At 41.2% G+C, this 19681-nt stretch overlaps 1 protein-coding gene across 2 annotated transcripts in view; it reads right to left on the bottom strand.

Moving 5' to 3' along the window:
• Positions 1-1279, bottom strand: part of LOC147459795 (ATP-dependent helicase/nuclease subunit) — a 32303-nt gene extending 31024 nt beyond the window's left edge. The window contains exons 1-2 of one of the 2 annotated variants that reach the window (XR_015187733.1): positions 1085-1279; positions 840-1015 (exon numbers count right to left, since the gene is read on the bottom strand). Coding sequence is in view for 1 of the 2 variants with exons in the window: in XM_086509903.1 (XP_086366029.1) it covers positions 920-1015; positions 1085-1183 (195 nt within the window). In the remaining variant the exon portion in view is untranslated. Of the gene's footprint in view, positions 1-696; positions 1016-1084 lie in introns of those variants that run through there. The other variant, XM_086509903.1, reaches the window with a different exon arrangement.
• Between the last annotated feature and the right edge of the window lie 18402 nt (positions 1280-19681).

Raw genomic sequence — 19681 nt, 5'->3', positions numbered from 1 at the left:
GTGCACCACGCATGATACCCAATCACGTTTTTTTGACCATGGAGGATATCAAGGAGATCCGACACCGACCGATGCTGGATTTACTCTGAGCTAGAGGATTATCCCCTTCTTAGTAGCTTAAGTTTCTTGCATTTCTATTTATTTTGTACCTTTATATTGACTAGAGAGTCTCTAGTCTTTCCACCACTTTCACTTTCACTACAACATTTTGTTTAAGATATTAGTCTTTCTTTCAGCACACAAAATTTTTTATTAGATTCACCAGTTTGTAACTTGTTGGTCTCATAGCTCATTTTGGCCTTTTGTAGACGTTAATATCTCATCTCATCTCATCTCTCTCTCTCTCTCTCTCTCTCTCTCTCTCTATATATATATATATATATATATATATATATATATATATATATATATATATATATATATATATATATATATATATATATATATATATATATATATATATATATATATAGATAGATAGATATAGATATATATATATACTTTTACACATACATGTTGAAAATTTGAAACTAGACAATGCCAAAATGTAAGTAGACATTAATGGTAAGAGCTCCAACACATTAAGTGAAGACGAGCACTAAAATATTGAGTGAAAATGTCAATCATGATGAATAATTATTCAGACCAAGCAATGTCTATTTCTGAGATTCATAAAAACACCACTAATGGACTAGATTGATCATCAAAGACTTTCAATTTCGTAATCGTGGCAGATGTCTTGTCAACTGATTTCAAACGACGTACAGTCAGCTATTGCAACAGTTTTGATCCCGCAGAAGCAAATGTGCATGAAGATTAAAGATTAACAAAGTAAATACCTATTCTACACATTAGTGATAAGTTTGCTGTAATTTTTTCCGAGGGTGTTCCCAACCAATAACATGGTTTGGAGAACCTTTCACACAAGCTTCTCTGCGCAGTCCTGTTGATCCGAAAGCGGCTGATCTGTAAGTCTTTCCCTCTCGCGCTTTGTGAGCTCCTCTCTTACCTTCTCCTGCAGACAAAGGGCTTGTAAAAGAACCCATGGCGGGGACGGGGAGCAAAGAGAAGATAAGAGACGCACCTTGTACGCAAGCTCAGCGTGATGAGCAACATAGAACCCATAGATGCCACCACCGAGCGTGCCAACTATCACAACTGCATGAGTTCTCCACGAAGCCATGACGGGGACAAGCTAAGAATTCAAAACGTTGGGTTCGTAGTTACAGCTAAAGGAGGCCATAGTGGGAACCAATGTCTCATAAGGACCGCACTTAGAGCCCCGTCCCACCAAATGGTTATGGGGGATCAACGTCCTCGTTGCACTCAAGAGGAGAGGTCCCGCTGGGTGGTTGCAGCAGTTGTCACACTTTGCATATTCATTGTAGCCATTGAAAAGGAATGGAACTTCAACATTGTTGTAGCGCAAGGCTTTTTCCTACCATGTAGCCATGCCTTTGCACCGGTTGCACCCCTGCGCTCACCAAAAAACGCTTCATGTCGCAAAAGTCGCAACCTGCAACATCGGTTTAGCAGTAAACTCCCCAAAATTAGCCCTGAAGTGACTAAGTGTCTCCAGTTCGTGCACCTGCAGGGGGATTGGTTTCTAGTACTTGCAACGCATATCGGTACGATGCACTATATCCTCTCTAGCCATGAGGCAAGACGCAGCTCTTAAATTCTTTGATTTAGAGCGTTTGAAATAAATCAAACACCCCAAAAAGTACTCAGTTCCATTCACAATTCTTGTGAAGAAAAAGAATGAGAGTGGTAGCTAGCCCACCAAGAAGAGCGTAGTAGATGGAAGGGTACAAGTCACAAAAGTGACTCCCCTTTCGTTGAAACTCGCTTACACTGTTTGGTTTAGAGAGTTTGAACTAAATCAAACACACCCCATAGAAAAGAGTGTTAATGTATGCTTGCCTCCATACTAACTAGGTCCCATTACATAAAGTGGGAAAGTGGGGTGTGATGCGTGTGTTGCCCATGCGGCATTGCCTAAGTTTATAAACAAAGCAAACGCGGGCATTCTCTCGACTGGGGGGGGGGGGGGGGGGGGGGGGGGGGGACTTGCCATGAGTTTTTTCAGTGTGACGATCGGAATTGCAGATTGGTGCCACATGAGTTCTCAAATCCAGTATGACCCTTTCTAATTTTGAAATGCATTTGGAGCTTCCCACTTCAGAACCTGTGAGCTTCCATGAAAATCTTAAAAGCTTGCTCTCTCTCTCTCTCTCTCTCTCTCTCTCTCTCTCTCTCTCTCTCTATATATATATATATATATATATATATATATATATATATATATATATATATATATATATCTTGCTAAAATGTGCAACCCTTTGTAGAAGGGATTTTCTTTGTGATGGAATGTGCAAAAAACACAACAAGGGTCTTACGGGTTGGAGAGGTTTTCTAGTAGGGAGTGTTTTCTCGAGATACAAAAGGAGCAAAGTGAATCCAATTCTTGTGAAAAATGTAAAATCTAATGTACGGTGAAAAGCAAGGCCAAAACGTGAGGCACTCTTTCGGATCACATTTGCTAGGTGAAATGCATGAGATTGAATGTACTGAAGAGTGTGAAGCAAATCTTCAAAGGCTACAAAACTACCCCATGTTTGCTTCAATCTTGAAATCTACATATTGGACAAAGACAATTCATGTCCACATTGATGCTTCGGTGTGTGCTATAGGACGCATATTGGCTTTGTTATGCTAGTAGACAAGTGAATGGTGGTGAAAATAACGATACAACCATCGAGAGAGAAGGGTTAGGAATGATCAATGTAGTAAAGAAGTTTTGACACTTTTACTAGCCAATAATTTCACATTCTTTGTAGATCATCAAGCCCTATCGTAGTTAGTGAACATTATTTTTATTTAGTGGCAGCACTTGAACCTAAGTCTTTCCACCACATCTTTGGGAATAACTCTACGTTCCATCTCGGTTGGCTAGCACCACTTCCCCCTCGCAAAGCTTGCTGCTTTGGACCAGCTACACGATTTGCACCTTGTTGGCAATGCCTTTTTGGTACTGTTGAGCTAAATATCAATGCTTTTGCCTATACACCCCACTCTCCACCCTTGACCTCTCCTCCAGTGACTTTTTTGGTAGCTTTCCTAGCTTTATTTCCTTTCAAAATTGCAAGATCCTCACCCACCTTAACCTTTATTGAAATTCCTTTGCATCACTCCCACTCGATGCCATTGGCTCCCTCACTGTGCTTGACCTTTCGCACAACAACTACTATGGTGCTCTCTCCTCCAATGCCTTCCTCCATTGCAATGCCCTCTTCTCGATGGGTATCGGCTAATGAAACATATTAACATTTCCTTTAATCTTATTTCTAGCAAAATACCTTTTGAAGCCTTCTAATTAACTACCTTGAACTTCAAAACTTCCATATCTAGTAGTTAGATTTTATAACAGACCCGATTCGCACTTCCCTCAATTCCTACCAAAGCGTGCACAACACCTCAGTGAACTCCTTCATTGGAAATACTACCACCATCCTCAACCATCTAGTGAGTTTAGAGGTGCTTTTTGTCTCCAAAAACAATCTCATAGGTGCAATACCACCCAATTTTGGGGATTCTCTACACCATCTTACAGAACTGGACCTTTTCACTATAAGAAGAAACAAGATTATCCAAATTGTCAGGTCTGCATAAGCTTGTATTGAGCTTCAACAAGTTCAAGGGGCCTCTTCCTACATCCCTCCCCAACTCAAGTTACTTTACCTTAGTGCAAATGCCTTCACAAGAAGTATTCTTGGCAAGTATGTTAAAGGTAATTTACCTTAGTTCAAATGCCTTCACAAGAAGTATTCCTAGCAAGTAGGTTAAAGGTACTTTACCTTAATGCAAATGCCTTCACACAAAGTATTCCTAGCAATTAAGTTAAAGGTACTTTACCTTATTGCAAATGCCTTCATAGGAAGTATTCATGGAAAGATCCCTGGTCCTTAACTCTACAGATTGTTATTGGCAAACAATGAATGATTTGTTTGGGTGGCACTCTTAGAGATTTACAGCAGCCTTGCTGCAATAGATGTTAGTTGCAATATCATGACTTGTGCCTTCCCAACATCGCCACTGGCTATGTCTAACATGAAAGAGATGGTTATGTGTGTCAACTTATTGAGCATGAGATTTTCATTGGCACCTGCAGCGCAATTAGGCAATTATAGCTATTGATCCTTGTGGTATGAAGGTAGATTTGATTTTGCAGAACGAAGCATACGAGCAGAGATTGAAGGAGAAAGCTAAGTTTATCTAGCGGCTCAGTAAAGATCTTAACATGCATGAGAAAGCTGACAGAGGAAATGGAATACCTGATGCAGAAGGTGGAAGTGGAGGAGAAAGTGGAGATGGGATTTGGGTGGAGTTGCTAAGTGGTGAAAAAAGACTATCACCACCTCCACAAGGCAAAGGGTCAAAGAAGAAGAAGCGGAAGAGGAATGATGATGATGATGATGATGCTAGAGAAGGAACGATCAAATGAGCAGAAGAGGAATAATGACAATGACAATGCATGAGAAGCAGCAATCGTACAAGTCTTTAAGAAAACTAAGCTTCATGAATTCGATGGCATAGGAAAGGTGGGAAAATATTTGGAATCAAGAATTAAATAACTTGAAGGCTTCTTTGCCTTATGAGAGTTTTTCAAAGAAGCGAAGCTGACGATTACTATCCTGCAACTTTGTAGCGTTGCAACACTATGGTGAAAATCATACAGCAGACTTGTACTGATGAAAGTGTAGCATAAGCTGAAAAAAGGTATTGTTATCCTTACTATAATATGGAGAAGAAGATGGAATTTCATTGTGTCAAGCAGCATGAAGCTAACAAACCAGTTCAGTACAAAGGAAAGTTTTTGCATTTACATAAATATGTTCCAGAGAGGTGGCAGGCGATGCATTAAAGATAAAGTTTATTGAGGGCCTATGAGACATGTTGAAGTTTCAAGTGAAGGGTGCACGTTGTGTTGATTTCCTAGATAGAGTGGCAAAGGCCAAAACCTACAAGAAGTGGGACAAATTTAACTAGACTAGGAGGATGATGTCAACATGCCATTGTTTGAATAACTTTGCAACAAATCCTTGGAACCTACCAAATCAGTCTTTTCCTAATCGACAAGGTAATAATGCACAGTGGTGATGAGCGTTCCCTAATAGGGGACTTGGAAACAAAAACCAGAAGAAGCAACCTCTAGTGCATTGGCAGGAAAACTTAGAGATTCTTGAAAGAGCTTAGAGACTCAGAATATTCTTTTGATGTGGAGAGCAAGGACACCAAACTTTTGAATGCCCAAACAAACTGATCGATAAGGTAGTATGGGCCAAGATGGTTGAAGTGGAGACTATTGGCAATGTAGATGATAAAGGTAAGTCATTTGAACCTCCTTTGTAGTGCTTTACATCTTTGGTGCATCATTTAATAGCGTCTATGATTAAATCCATGGGTAAAATAAAAAATCTAAAACTAAATTTCTTAATCAATTTGGGCAGTACACATTGCTTCTTGGCCTCTAAATTGGTAGAGAAATTAGACTTGAATTTAACCCAAGATATTAGTCAGTGGAAATATGTCATAATAATCAATATCTAATTCTCCTAAATGATTTCTCATGTTAAACTGATCATTTAATATGGGGAAGTGCCAGGGGAGAAAAAGCTAGAATATTGGTTAAGCTAGCAGATCGGCCACAGTAGGGATCCAAAGGAGGGAAAATAGGGATCCAAAGGGGGGGTGATCTGCAAAAGAGCCATGTGCAACAATGGGCTAAAAAGACCCTAAGGTTCAGCCCATTAAGACTTCCAAAATGCTAAGGTTCCAAAATTCAAAGGTTGTGTCCAAAGGTCAACCATGGGGGGAATTGGATGTTTTGTGTGTGTCCTAAAAGTCTTTACAATCCCTACATAGGAGGGGGCGAGCCTTGGGATAGGGGATGAGAGAGAAAGTCACACACACACACACACACACACACACACACACACAAGCTCCCTTTACACAAAGGGAATGAGGGACACATGTCAGCTCCCTAGCCCAGATGCCCACAAGGTGTACCCAATTCCTATTGGATGGCCTTGGAAGTGGACCAATGAGAATTAGGCTAGAGTAAATCTAGTTTAATTAATTTAAAAACACTTAATAAAAGAACCAATGAGAATTAAGCCCTCTAGAAGACTATTGAACAGTCTCCCAAGGGGTCCAATGAGCATTCAGCAGCCCAATGGCTTGCCTGATTCCTATTGGCCAGGAGGCAAAGGGGTCCAATTAGAGTTTAGTTGAATTATTAAATTACCTAAAGCTCTCACAAAAGGGGAAAGGGGGACACATGTCCGAAGGCTATCACTTATGCTGCTTAATTGTCATTGGCTAGCCCTAGGGAGGTCCAATGAGAGGATAGCATGAGCAAATAGCAAGAGGGGTCGACCAAGAGAGAGAGGGGGCTGATTTTTGCAAGGCATTATCACACACACACAATATCATGTGTGAAGAAAAGAAGACTCTCTCTCCTTCTCAAGCTTTAATGGAAAGCTTACAACCTACTCCAAGCTTGTGAGAAGGGAGGCCTACACCAACAACTCTTGGCTTTGTGATGCAAATCCAACCAAGAGCCAAGCTTCAATGCATGCTCATCTCCTCTACCATGCTAATTACTAAGCTAAGCTATGCTAATATGAGTGATTATGTGAGGAGATGTACATCTTTCTTGTAAGAATACTCCTTCTTCCTCTCAATCTACTCTCATACCCGGCTAGCTCTCACCATCTTCAAAGGTGTGTGAGGTCTTGGGTCTGAGACCAGAGACAATTGATGTTGTGGTTGATAAGTGTTTTGCTTGGCATGAAGCTTTCATCTTCATTGCACTAGCTAGTCTTGAAGGAACACAAAGAATTGTATTGTACAATGTCTCTCTTGATGGGAGAAATCATAATACAAAGCCTTTTGGAGGGGGGACCGGCTCCATGTAAATCCGGTCCTCAACTGTTGTCAATAGCTTAATTTCTCTCTCTTTTGAAAGTATTGTTCATGCTATCTAACTAGGTGTTATGCTTTTTGTTGCTCTCTCCACCCAAGCACTCTTGTAATTCTCATTGGGAAACTATACAAATGAAATACCCACTATGTTCATGCTAATTTCTGCTACACGCAAGTTTTAGGCCATTAAATGTTACAAAATAAAAGTTTTATAAAAGGGCTAATTGAAAATCTATTTTTTTCTTTGAATGGTTAGAACCATAAAGGTAAGTTTTATGTCACAGACATGGGTGTGCATAATGTAATTATTGGCATGGATTGGATGATTAAAAATCACGTTTTGATTGATTGAGAAGAAAGTAAAATGTCTTTTAAATCTTTTGATGGGGATAACCACATTATTTATGGGGAAGAAAGGGATTTCAAGTATATTTTGATTTCGGCCATAAGGTTGATAAGGTAACTTAGACAGAGGTGTGAGACCTTTATAATTTTTGCAAATGAATTAAAAGCTGAAGCTAAACAAGAAAAGGAGGAAATCCATTGGGTGTATGCATGATAAGGTATACCCAGTTTCAGTAGTCTCCCCCAACAGAATTACGAAAAAACAGTCTGTTTTTTGACAGTACTTTGTATATTTGACTTGCTTGCAAATACTTTGAAGAGGCAAAATTTGGTGGCCATACAAAGCACATGGTGTTAAACACTTTAGAAAGTTCCGATCTTTGAGTTTCCAAACCAAAATGTAAATCTTAGTGTGTAAGGACTACTCTGGTTCAACTTGTCATGCCCTGTCACAACATTGTGACCTTGATGAACAATTGTCTATATCTTTATATGGACTTTTTTTTGCTTAACTTGTCCTTTTGCATAACAATTATTCACTTGATAAGCAATTTAACTTGATTTTTTAACGATTGTTTTGGTCTCTATGTATTTATTATTTCTTTTTCTTTGTTAGAATCGTTGTTTAGAAAAGCCTTAATTTTTTACACCAGATATCTTATGATGTATAGATTATTTTGCAAGATCCAACATTCATTTGATAGATTATGACCGAGTGGAATCTTTAATGTTTTTTTTTAAATCTAGCTCAAAAATTAACAAAGACTACTTAGAGGATCTTGAGAGAGTTTTTTTAATAATTCTAATAAATAATGTACATTGTCACTCAATTTGATTTTTATGTATCTTATGACTTTTACCATAAGGTCCTCATGGGGGGAAAATTGATTCAATTTGAGTTAGGGAAAGGCACTTTTCCACCGTTTTAATTTTTTTCACTTGCATAATTCACTTGGTAAAGTGTCAAGTCTATAAATTTTGACATTTGTCCATATACTATGGTTTGGTCTCTCTCTCCCAATCCTACTTGTCTATTCCACCTCATACAAGGAGGTTGGCACATCACCAGTGAAGGAGTACGAGCCGAAGTGCGACGCGAGAGAGAGTGCGAGAAGAAGAGCACGACGATATGGTGAACTCGCTCTACTGTAATGTGTAGAGCATAGTGAGTTCTTATTAGGTTTTAACAAAAGAATATGTGTACATACCTGGCGGCCCGCCCACTTACCTGGGCGACCACATTGGGCTTTATACCCCAACAACCTCCCACTTAAAGTCCAATGTGGTACTTTAAGTGTGAGAGAAGCTACTATACAAGCTAATATACAAAAGATGTAGAGAAGTGATGTACTACCCTACACCTAACTGCTTGCGAAAATGCGCAAAGCTCTCTGAGGGAAGTCCTTTTGTAAGTAGATCAACAGGATTTTCTGTGGTGCGAACTTTGACAAGCTGAAGTTGCTTATCCTCGAGCATTTCCCTGATGAAATGATACTTCACATCCACATGCTTTGTCTTTGAGTGATAAACTGGATTGCGAGCCAATTGTATAGCACTTTGACTATCACAATATAACACAGGCATCTCTTCTTTGATTCCCAAATGTGTTACTAGTCGATTAAGCCAAATTGATTCTTTGCATGCCTCTGATGCTGCAACATATTCAGCCTCTGTAGTAGACTGAGTAACACAATCTTGTAATCTAGAACGCCATGATACTGCTCCACCAGCTAATGTAAAGACATACCCTGACGTAGACCTTCGGTTGTCTAAGTCACCTGCATAATCTGAGTCTGTAAAACCCTTTACACTTAGCTCCTGACTCCCATAGCATATACGCATACTCTTTGTAGCTTTCATGTATCTCAATATTCCTTTCACTACCTCCCAATGTTTCTTGCCTGGGTTTGACATGTATCGACTTACTACTCCCACTGCAAATGCAATGTCTCGGCGAGTAGCAATCATTGCATACATCAAACTACCCACTGCAGACGCATATGGAATCTTATCCATTTCAGCTTGTTCTTCCTCAGACATAGGACAATCTTGTTTGCTAAGTTTCACATATGGTGGCAATGGAACACTCAATGCCTTTCCCTTCTCCATATTGAAACGTTGCAAAACCTTGTCAATATAATCTGTTTGAGATAACCAAATCAACTTCTTTGATGTGTCTCTCTCAATGCGCATACCAAGGATATGACTTGCCTCACCCATGTCTTTCATGTCAAACGATTTTGCCATCTTTGACTTCAAAGCTGAAATTTCTTCCAAGTGCTTGCTAGCAATCAACATGTCATCCACATACAAAATAAGGATCAGCCAACTACCATCCTTAGCCTTCTTTGTATATAGACAGTGATCGAACTCACTACGTTTGTAGCCTTGAGAAAGCATAAACTTGTGGAATTTATGGTACCATGCCCTCGGTGATTGTTTTAAGCCATAAAGACTCTTTAACAACTGGCATACCCAATCTTCCTTGCCTTTCTCAACAAACCCTTTATGGCTGCTGCATGTAAATTTCCACATCTAAATCACCATGCAAGAACGCTGTCTTGACATCCATTTGGTGCAACACCAAATCTATATGGCAACCAATGCAAGAAAGCATCTCAATGTAGTCATCTTGACCACCGGAGAGAAGACTTCATCAAAGTCAATGCCTTGTTCTTGCTTAAAGCCCTTGGCAACAAGCCTTGATTTGTACTTTGGCTGACTATCACGAGCGGTGATCTTATACCTGTAAACCCATTTACAAGGTAGAGCCGTTTTGCCCTGTGGTAATTTAACTAGCTTCCATGTCTTGTTTTTATGCAGAGCTGGCATCTCTGACTGCATGGCCAATTGCCAATTCCTGGAGTCCTTCAAACACAATGCAATAAACGAATCTGAATTTGGATTACCGTAGCTACAGTAGCGAAGATTACAAATTGGAGCAAGATAGAGCTCTCAAACATACGTTGTCTTCTCAGTTTTTGATAAAAGAAGATAATGTTCAAACTTACAAAACTTGACCTTTATAGTTTAGGTCTTTACAAATGGCTTGTTCGGCCAAAAAGTCCTAAACTTCTAACTGGATCTCCACTAAACAATTGCTCCCAGAAAAATAATCATAAATTCTTTTACAAGTTCTCGGCTTAGAGATGCTCTCTTACAAAAGAATTTTACAAGGGTTTCCCACTAAAATGTGACTCCTTCTCTGGAAACCGCAGCTTCTTCCGCCAAATAGCGGAAGAGCTTTGAATCATTGAAGAAGCCTTCCAAAGGGACTATGAATCAAGTTACTCAGGGCAATTCACATTTTTAAATGGAAAGGGCTGATGTGGTTCTTGGTAGGGAGTGGTTGCATAGCCTAGGACCATCACTGAAGCGTAGCTATGAGCACAACAGCTTGATGTTTGAATCCCATGGCACACATGTGTTATTGTTAGGAGAAAAGGATATACCTTCATCATTACTAATTTGTACCGCTGAGTTTATGCAGCTCGTTTCTGATAATGAAATAGATCAGTTTTTCTTGTCTTACTCACTGTCTCATTTTCTTTCTAACATTGATTCTGTTGAACATTCCTCAACGCCGCATGCTTCTCTCTCCTCTGTTCCACCAATTGCTAATTCTAAACAAGCAAACGTTGCTAGTCAATTACAAAAATTATTAAAGGAATTTCAAGATGTATTTCCTAATGATTTTCCATCAGGATTACCGCCGACACAATCAATACAACATAGCATTGACGTGGCTGCAGGCTGTAAACCTGTTAGTAAACCACCTTACCGTATGAGTTGCTCAGAGGCTGCTGAGGTGGAACATCAGCTTGCTGACTACCTTAGCAGAGGGTTTATACAACCTAGTTCTTCACCATGGGCTTCGCCTATCCTTTTAGTGAAGAAAAATGACGGCAGTATGCGCATGTGCGTAGACTACCGAGGCTTTAATGCACTTACAGTTAAGAACAAATACCCATTGCCAAGAGTAGATGAGTTATTTGATAAGCTAACTCATGCTCGCATTTTTACGAAAATCGACTTGCAGTCAGGATATCACCAAGTCCGTATTCGGCTTGCCGATATACCTAAGACTGCATTCCGAACACGGTTTGGACACTATGAGTTTTTGATGATGTCCTTTGGGTTAACCAATGCACCCGCAACATTCATGACACTTATGGATAGTGTCTTGAAGCCATATTTGGGCAAATTTTTCATTGTTTTTCTCGATGACATCCTAGTCTATAGTGCTTCTGAAGAAGAGCACTTACAACATCTCAAGCAGGTGTTTGAGTTGTTACGTACAAATAAGTTATATGCCAACGAATCTAAATGCGATATTCTAAAAGATGAAATTCATTATTTAGGGCATGTTATTTCATTTCACGGCCTATACATGGATCAATCCAAAGTGGATACCATCAGAAAATGGCCTCCTCCTAAAAATCTAAAAGAATTACAGATATTTTTAGGATTTGCAGGTTTTTACCAAAGGTTCGTTAAAAACTATGCTCAGCTTGTTGTTCCTATGATGGATCAACTTAAAGGCAAAGGGAAAGCTTTTCAGTGGGGATTCGCTTAACAGCACAGTTTTGATACACTCAAGGATGCATTAGCTACAGCTCCTATACTGGCTATTGTAGATCCTTTGAAACCATTCGTTTTGGAAACGGATGCCAGTGATCGTGCTATTGGAGCATTCCTATTACAAGATGGACGGCCGATTGCATTTGAAAGTAAGAAGCTTGATGCAGCTCAGCAGAACTATTCTACTTACGAACGCAAACTCTATGCAATTGTGTCGGCCTTAAAAACATGGCGGCATTATCTATATGGTGCTCAATTTGAGATTGTGTTTGACCATGAAAGCATCAAATGGTTTACACAACAAACAGATTTAAAGGGTCGAAAAGCCAGGTGGCCGAGATCCTTCAAGAATATGATGCCAAGCTAAGGTATCGCAAAGGCCGATACAATGTAGTGGCAGACGCTCTAAGTAGAATTCCAGAGATCAATTCGCTCTTGTTCATGGAACAAACCTATCAGGAGGTCGCGTGACACGTCCAAATCTACGCACAATAGGTGGCTCAGGCTCAACCACAACCTGTGGTTCCACTCTATCTTGTCCTTGCTCCTCTTGAGCCCTGACATTTTGTCTTGCACGCGCAGGTCCATCTTCTTGGAAGACAACTCTTCTAATCTCCTCAACCCTCTCTGGTTTAGAATGATATTTGGATTCATTAAAGTGAACATCATTGCTGCGGACAACCTTTCTGGATTCGGGATCCCAAAGTATGTACCCCATCTCACCAGAATTACCATAGCCTAGAAAGATGCACTTTCTACTCTTTGGCTCAAGTTTGTTCCTAAATTCCTTTGGAACGTGAGTATATGCCTCACAGCCAAAGACTCTGAGATGCTTGTATGAGGGCATTTTGCCTGACCATACCATCTCTGGCACTGAATCCTTCTACAAAACCTTGCTAGGAGATCTATTTACAAGATGAACATCTGTTGATACAGCTTCAGCCCAAAACCCATTTGGAAGCTGTACATTAGACAACATACTTCTGACCTTCTCTTGTATGGTCCTATTCATCCTCTTAGCAACACCATTTTGAGGAGGATTGTAAGGAGCAGTAAGTTCACGTTTTATACCTTTTGACTCACAAAAGTTCTGAAAGGCCTTTGAAACATACTCTCCACCATTGTCAGTGCGTAAGCATTTAAGCTTCTTGCCACTCTGATTCTCCACAAGTGTCACAAACGTTTTGAAAACACTAAACGCTTCATCCTTGTGATTGAGAAAGTAAACCCATACTTTCCTCGAGTAATCATCTATAAATGTCATAAAGTAAGAAGCTCCCCCTAGAGATAGGTTAGGCATAGGTCCACACAAATCACTATGAACAAGTGCCAACTGTGTATCTCTTCTATTGCTTCTATGCTTATGTGGCTGTTGTGTTTGCTTACCATACAGACAATGTTCACAGAATTCAAAATCATTAAATGAAAAGCCAAGCAAATAACCAGAACGAGACAAGATTTCCATTCCCTTCTTGGACATATGTCCTAACCGGCTATGCCACAAAGAAACGTTCGGCTGCTCGGTTACATTGATTACATTTTTAGAGACATTTGATACATAAATCATGTAAAGTCCTCCAGACTTTACTCCATGTGCTACTGTCATAGAACCCTTGGATATCTTCCACATGTTCTGTCCAAAAGTGGTGACGTAGCCAGCATCATCAAGTAAACCTGTGCTGATCAAGCTCTTTGTAATTGCGGGAACATGTCTCGCATTATTCAACGTGAAAGAAGAGCCATTCTGAAACTTCAATTGTACATCTCCAACACCTAAGATCTCACATGTCTTCCCATTGCCTAGCCGAACATGATCTTTAGTGGTCACATAAGAGGTAAACCACTCCTTGTTTGGAGACACATGAAGTGATGCCCCTGAGTCTATAATCCAGTCACTCAGTGCATTTCCATCAGATGCTGTAAGAAGAGCTGAGTCCATTGCATTCTTCAAGAAGTAGATGTCTCCTGACACTAGACTGTCATCCTCTGCAACAGTGTTTGTCACATTTATTTCTTGAATCTTCACTGAGGACTTGTTCTTCTCACCATGGTCTTCAGCTTTCTCTTTGCCTTTTTCTGCTTTCCATTCTCTGCAGTCTCTTTTCATGTGACCCTTCTTGCCACAATGGTAGCATTCTATGTCACTCTTGCCTTTAGCACTGCGGGACTTGCTACGAGACTGATTCCTCTTTCCACCTTTGTACTTTTCTTTGGTCCTTCCCCTAACAACTAAGGCTGTTCCTTTGCCTTTGTCCATTGTCTTTCTATTGGTTTCTTCAGTAAGCAGACTTCCTTCTACACCTGCTATGTTCAAACCATCTGGAGGTGCATAATTACTCAAAGCTGTGCGAAAAGTGTCCCACCTTTCCGGCAATGTGATCAACAGGAACATAGCTCTAACAGGTTCATCAAACTTGACACCTTGAGCTGACAAGTGACTGTAGATTGTGTTGAATTCATTCAGATGATTGGACATAGGTGTCCCTTCTTTCATCTTCAAGTCAACAAGCTTCTTAAGCCAGTATACCTGTGAAGATGCACTCTGCTTCTCATAAAGATCACTCAGCTTTAACCATGCTTGATAAGCCGACATCTCGTCTGCTACATTGAAGTAAACGCTTTCTGCCAAAGTCAGCATAATGGTAGAAACTGCCAATTCATCCATTTCGCTCCATTCATCTTCGTCCATATCTTCTGGTTTTATCCCCTTGAGCTTTATAGGTTTTATCTGCTTCTTTTGTACCAACACGTGCCAAATCTGCTTCTTCCACAATGGGAAATTGGTTCCATCCAGCTTCTTGATATTGTAAAGAGCAGTGTCCTGTGATCCAGCCATAGCTACGCTTCACAGTAGTTTACTTTCCTGGGAAAAATTCGCCACAGTTTCCCCTGTAAACTGACCTCTGAACCAATATCAACCTGTCAAATGAACCAAGAAAGCTTCAGATTCTGCAGAAATTTTGGCAGAGTCTCCTTTGTAAAATGGCTCTGGTGTACTCAAAAACAGCTCAAAAACACTGTCTCTCTGACACTCTAAGCTGCGGGTAAACCTGTCCTGCACCTGTACTGTCTCTGACTGTCCTGTCACTGTCCTGTAAGCATAGACTGCAACAATGCCTCAACCGCAGTAAAGCAAAGATGCAATCCCAATTGTCTAACTCACAGTCAATACATCCTAGCTGCCTATCTAAGGGTGCTCGAGGGATCGCTCCAAGACCTGTATCACCGAAAGGATCTCAACATTCGAGAATCCCCCAGCTCAATAAAACCTCACTCGACCCTCAACAAAGGCTGCAGTAAATTTGACAGTACATAGACTTCCCACAAAGTCATACATCCACAAATTTCCCACTGTATGCTGTAACCGCTGCGGCGGTTGTTTGCTGCGTGACTCACAGCCAGCAAACCCTCAACAAACATACATCATCTCTGACAATACTTCCCATGTGGAAGTACCTGCAATGTCAGGATGAAATCTGGAATATCAAGCAGCAAACACAAGCTACCTGATGAACTAGTGGATGTCGCCTATAGTCTGTGTGTAGATGCGCCCGTGTCGTATGTGACACGCCTCCAAGAACTGTGAGCCGTCCTTCGATGTGTAGACAACCACAAATCAACACTCTGGGAGTGTCGATATCCTCAGCACCTGCAGTCGTAGGCTGAAAACCCCAAATTTGTAGAGTCGGATCTGCACCCGCTGAGATCACGTAGTCGAAAATGGCATGTGCAGAACTTTGTCGAAGTCGAACGGTGGCCGAGATGACCTCAAAATGAAATTCTGACAACACCGAGCCCTTCGGGCTCACCCACGAGATTTGGGGCCGTGTCTTCGCCTGTCGAATTTCACTCCAATCTGAGCTGGTGACTCTAGCCTCCTACAGTGCTGCCCCGAGCCTCGATCTGAGCTCTGATACCAGTTGAAGGAGTACGAGCGAAAGTGCGACGCGAGAGAGAGAGTGCGAGAGGAAGAGCACGACGATATGGTGAACTCGCTCTACTGTAATGTGTAGAGCATAGTGAGTTCTTATTAGGTTTTAACAAAAGAATATGTGTACATATCTGGCGGCCCGCCCACTTACCTGGGTGACCACATTGGGCTTTATACCCCAACAACCAGAAGTCCATGTCATCACCCCATGTTACCTTCCATATCACCACAGTCAAAAGTTTGTCCTTACACTTGGCTTGCCATGTCACCCTAACCGCCACCTCATCCACCACCCTCAAGTGCCACCTTGCATGCCACCTCACATTAGATGCCATGTCATCCACCACCTCATGACCACTTGTCTGTGGTGCTTGCATGGCTCATCACATCACTCGCCACCTCACAAGCAACTCTCCAACTGACCATCTACCTTTTTACCACCTAAACATTCCATGTCACCATTTTTCCATGTGATCACATGACATGGCAGATGAGGAGGATCTCGTTCGCCACATCATCTTGCCACCTTTGCAATCCATGTCATCAATTATCCACATCACCCTGCCACATAGACAACCATGTCATCCATGCATGACACCTCAACATCCACATGATTTATTTTTAAGTTTAATAAATTATTACAAATGAATAAAAAAAATATAGATAATATAGCATAATTATTAAAGTGCCACTCAAAGAAAATTAATTACTATTTATTAGTGGAAATTGTGCTGCCCTGGACTGTCAAGAGGGATTATGATGGCCTTGAAACTTTGCAAGGACAGGGATTAGTGTGCTTCCCCTGTCCCTACAAAGTTTCATTGCTATACGTCCCGCCTCGCCGATCCAGGGCAGCACAATCTCGCTAATTTTTTGGCTTTGGGCTCTGCGAGGGCTCAACGACCAAACGTTGGCAATTGTGCCACCCTTAACCATCGAGAGGGATTGCGATGGACATAAAACTTTGCAAGGGTGGGGATTAGTGTCGCTAGCCGCTATATTTGGATCTTGGGTTGCACTACCTTGGGTCCCCGCCGAGGGCGTAGACCCTAGTGTGGAAGGATAGTGAGTACACCCGTAAATCGAAGCACTAGCTAGTTTTTCGGACTCTAGCACACGACCAGAGCGTAGATACATGTGCTTTGGGTGCCCTACAAGTGTCGACAAGTACCCTCAAAGGTTACTTGCTTTGTTTTGTGGGTGTTTTGCACCCTGTTTTCTACTTGATTTTTTCTTGTTTTTGATGTTTTTTTAATGTTTGATTTAAAAAAAAATAAAATTGAAGTGTGTGATAGCTCGAAACGAGCGTATCACTTAGAGGGTCGCTGTGTGCTTTACAACACAATTTTCGGGCATCTGACGTTCCGTTGGTCCTCAAAAATCAATTTTTAGCTACGTGTGAAGCTAAAATTCGTTTTTTTTAAAAGGCGATTGAGGCCTAGGCCTGAGCGTGAGCTTGGGCTTGGGTCTGGGAGATATTCTCGATCCCGGTCATACCTTTAATTTTTTTTAATTTATTATTATTATTATTTTTAAAAGGATAAGGCCGCCGCGACCTGCGCGAGAGCACACACACACTTTCTCTACCTACTTCTAACTAATACACCTACTCTTACACACTAACACACTCTATTAACTCTCACTAATCTACTTCCTACTTACTGTACACAGAAAACTAACTACCTTAATACACAGAGAATAAACACAGAACCTTTGAAATCTCTATTAACAAAGAAAACTAACTACCTTAATACACAGAGAATAAACACAGAACCTTTGAAAACTCCATTAATAAAAAAAACACACAGTATAACACCAAATCCCTCTTCTCAACACACACACACACTCCTTCCTTACCTTTCCTACAATAGAAATTGCACCACGGAGAAGCACAGAGTGCTACTAGAGCTTGGTGTATGGCATTCCCCGACAGCGGCGCCAAAAATGTGCGCGTATGTCGCACGTGTCAATGCAAGGAACTTGCCGATACACCGTGTGCGAGCCACAAATGGCTCCAAGCACACAACAAGCCTAAACTAGTAAGCTCAAAGAAGGCGATGGTGTGTCACTCACCGCTCTACGCTTGCTTCGTGGAGGATTCCTCGCCGCGAAGAAGAAGGAGACGCCGCTACGCCGCGCTCAACCGCTTCACCGCCGTCGTGCCTTCGTAATGCTCGATCGCACACACACTCCCTCTCTCTCTCTCCCTCTCTCTCTCTCTCTCTCTCACACACACACACACAAGGAGATGAAGAAGAAGAAGATGGAGATGGAGCAAGAGCACTCTTCAATTGCACAAATGAGAGAATGAGTGAATTTTAGGTTTAGTTGACTTTTATATGAGCTCGCCCCATTCACACTTTGGCGCCCATGCTTAGCCAACTAATCCCTTGAATGTTCCAGTTAGAGTGCGCCTCTCATCGGCGATCACTCTTACCCTTTTCCTATTGGACCGACAAGCCCGGTACCTGACTCTACCAAATAAATAATACAATGTCCGCCGTAGGTTAGAACATCCGTCGTAGGTGATAGGGTGTCCGTGAGCTGTTGAGGGTTAACAGAAAACCAAACAAGCGACCGGGCTTCCTCCGCAAGCAAGGCTTCTATTCCATCAGAAGTGACCTCCAAACTAGGCGGGATTTTTTAGGTTTTGTCCTTAAAAAATACACTAAAGGATGGTTTTGTGTGAACACTCCAACCAATGTTCACCAAAATCTATTTTAGAAACCAATGGAAAAAAGAAGAGCATTGGGAATAAATCGGTTTCTAGTGAAAATTTTAGGGTTTTTGGTGCTTTCTGGCTTGCCATCGGGGAACCTTAGTGTTTGGTAGAGTACGTGGCAATGCTCTTATTAGAAACACCTTTTTAGAAGGAAGAGTTCTGAGATGGGCGCCCACAATCATGAACAAATGTGTGGTGATGACGGAAGCGTGTCACTCTCTTTCTTTCTCACACTCCTTTTCTGCACATCGCACTTTATCTCTTGCATTGGTCATGTGCCGTCAACTAGGTCTTCCTGGGTATAAAAATTTAGCAAGCGGTCCTGAGTGGATGTGATTGAATTGATGGCAATATTCAGAGGCTGCAATACTAGAGTTAAGCTCACTGGTCACTGTATGTGGAGACTTGGGCAAGTTTCATAATTGTTGATGTGAATACAAGGTATTGTGTTGCAATCAAATAGTTTTGGGTAGTTTGTTTTGTTTCAGGTTGGATGAAATGGTATCATTGTTGACTTGAGAGAAATCAAGTTTGCTACAACGAGCCAGTGCATGGTGTATGAACAAGTCAAGAATTGCATGGACATTGAAATTTTTATTGCAACTATGATCCCATTGTACTTATCATAATTTGCAGTTCTTAAGAGCTACGAGGCCAAGCATGCCCAACACACTGCTTACTGCCTGTTGATATTTTTCTCTGGTTCGGTCCAGATTGCTTTATGATCCATCACTCGCTCTCGATCTTGGTTTATGTGGCCTTAAATGTCCACAACATTGCTATCTAATTTGCCTCGAAGGTGAAACGATAGCTCTTTTTGGTAATTGATAGCATGACCTTTGCAAAACCCCGCAAGGGTGCTTGTTAAAAACCAACCCTACTCGGCTCACCACCTCGCTCCCTGCATTTTCTATTTGCCACCATGTGACCAATGTGAATTCCATTCTCCATAGCTAGCTAGAATCTATTATGTCATTAGATGGAATCTTTACAGATTCCATCCATCCCAACTTTCTTATGTACATGGATTGATTTGGGTGCTCTATTAGGTGCTCTACTGATGTTCTAGTGTTCTAATGTGTATATGCTCTCAGTTGCTCACATTTTAGGTG

Source organism: Adiantum capillus-veneris, chromosome 4 (genome assembly GCF_014529385.1).
Source record: "Adiantum capillus-veneris isolate H3 chromosome 4, ASM1452938v2, whole genome shotgun sequence".
NCBI lineage: Eukaryota > Viridiplantae > Streptophyta > Polypodiopsida > Polypodiales > Pteridaceae > Adiantum > Adiantum capillus-veneris.
The sequence above is the reverse complement of the archived record's forward strand: the minus strand, read 5'-3'. Positions and strand labels throughout refer to the sequence as shown.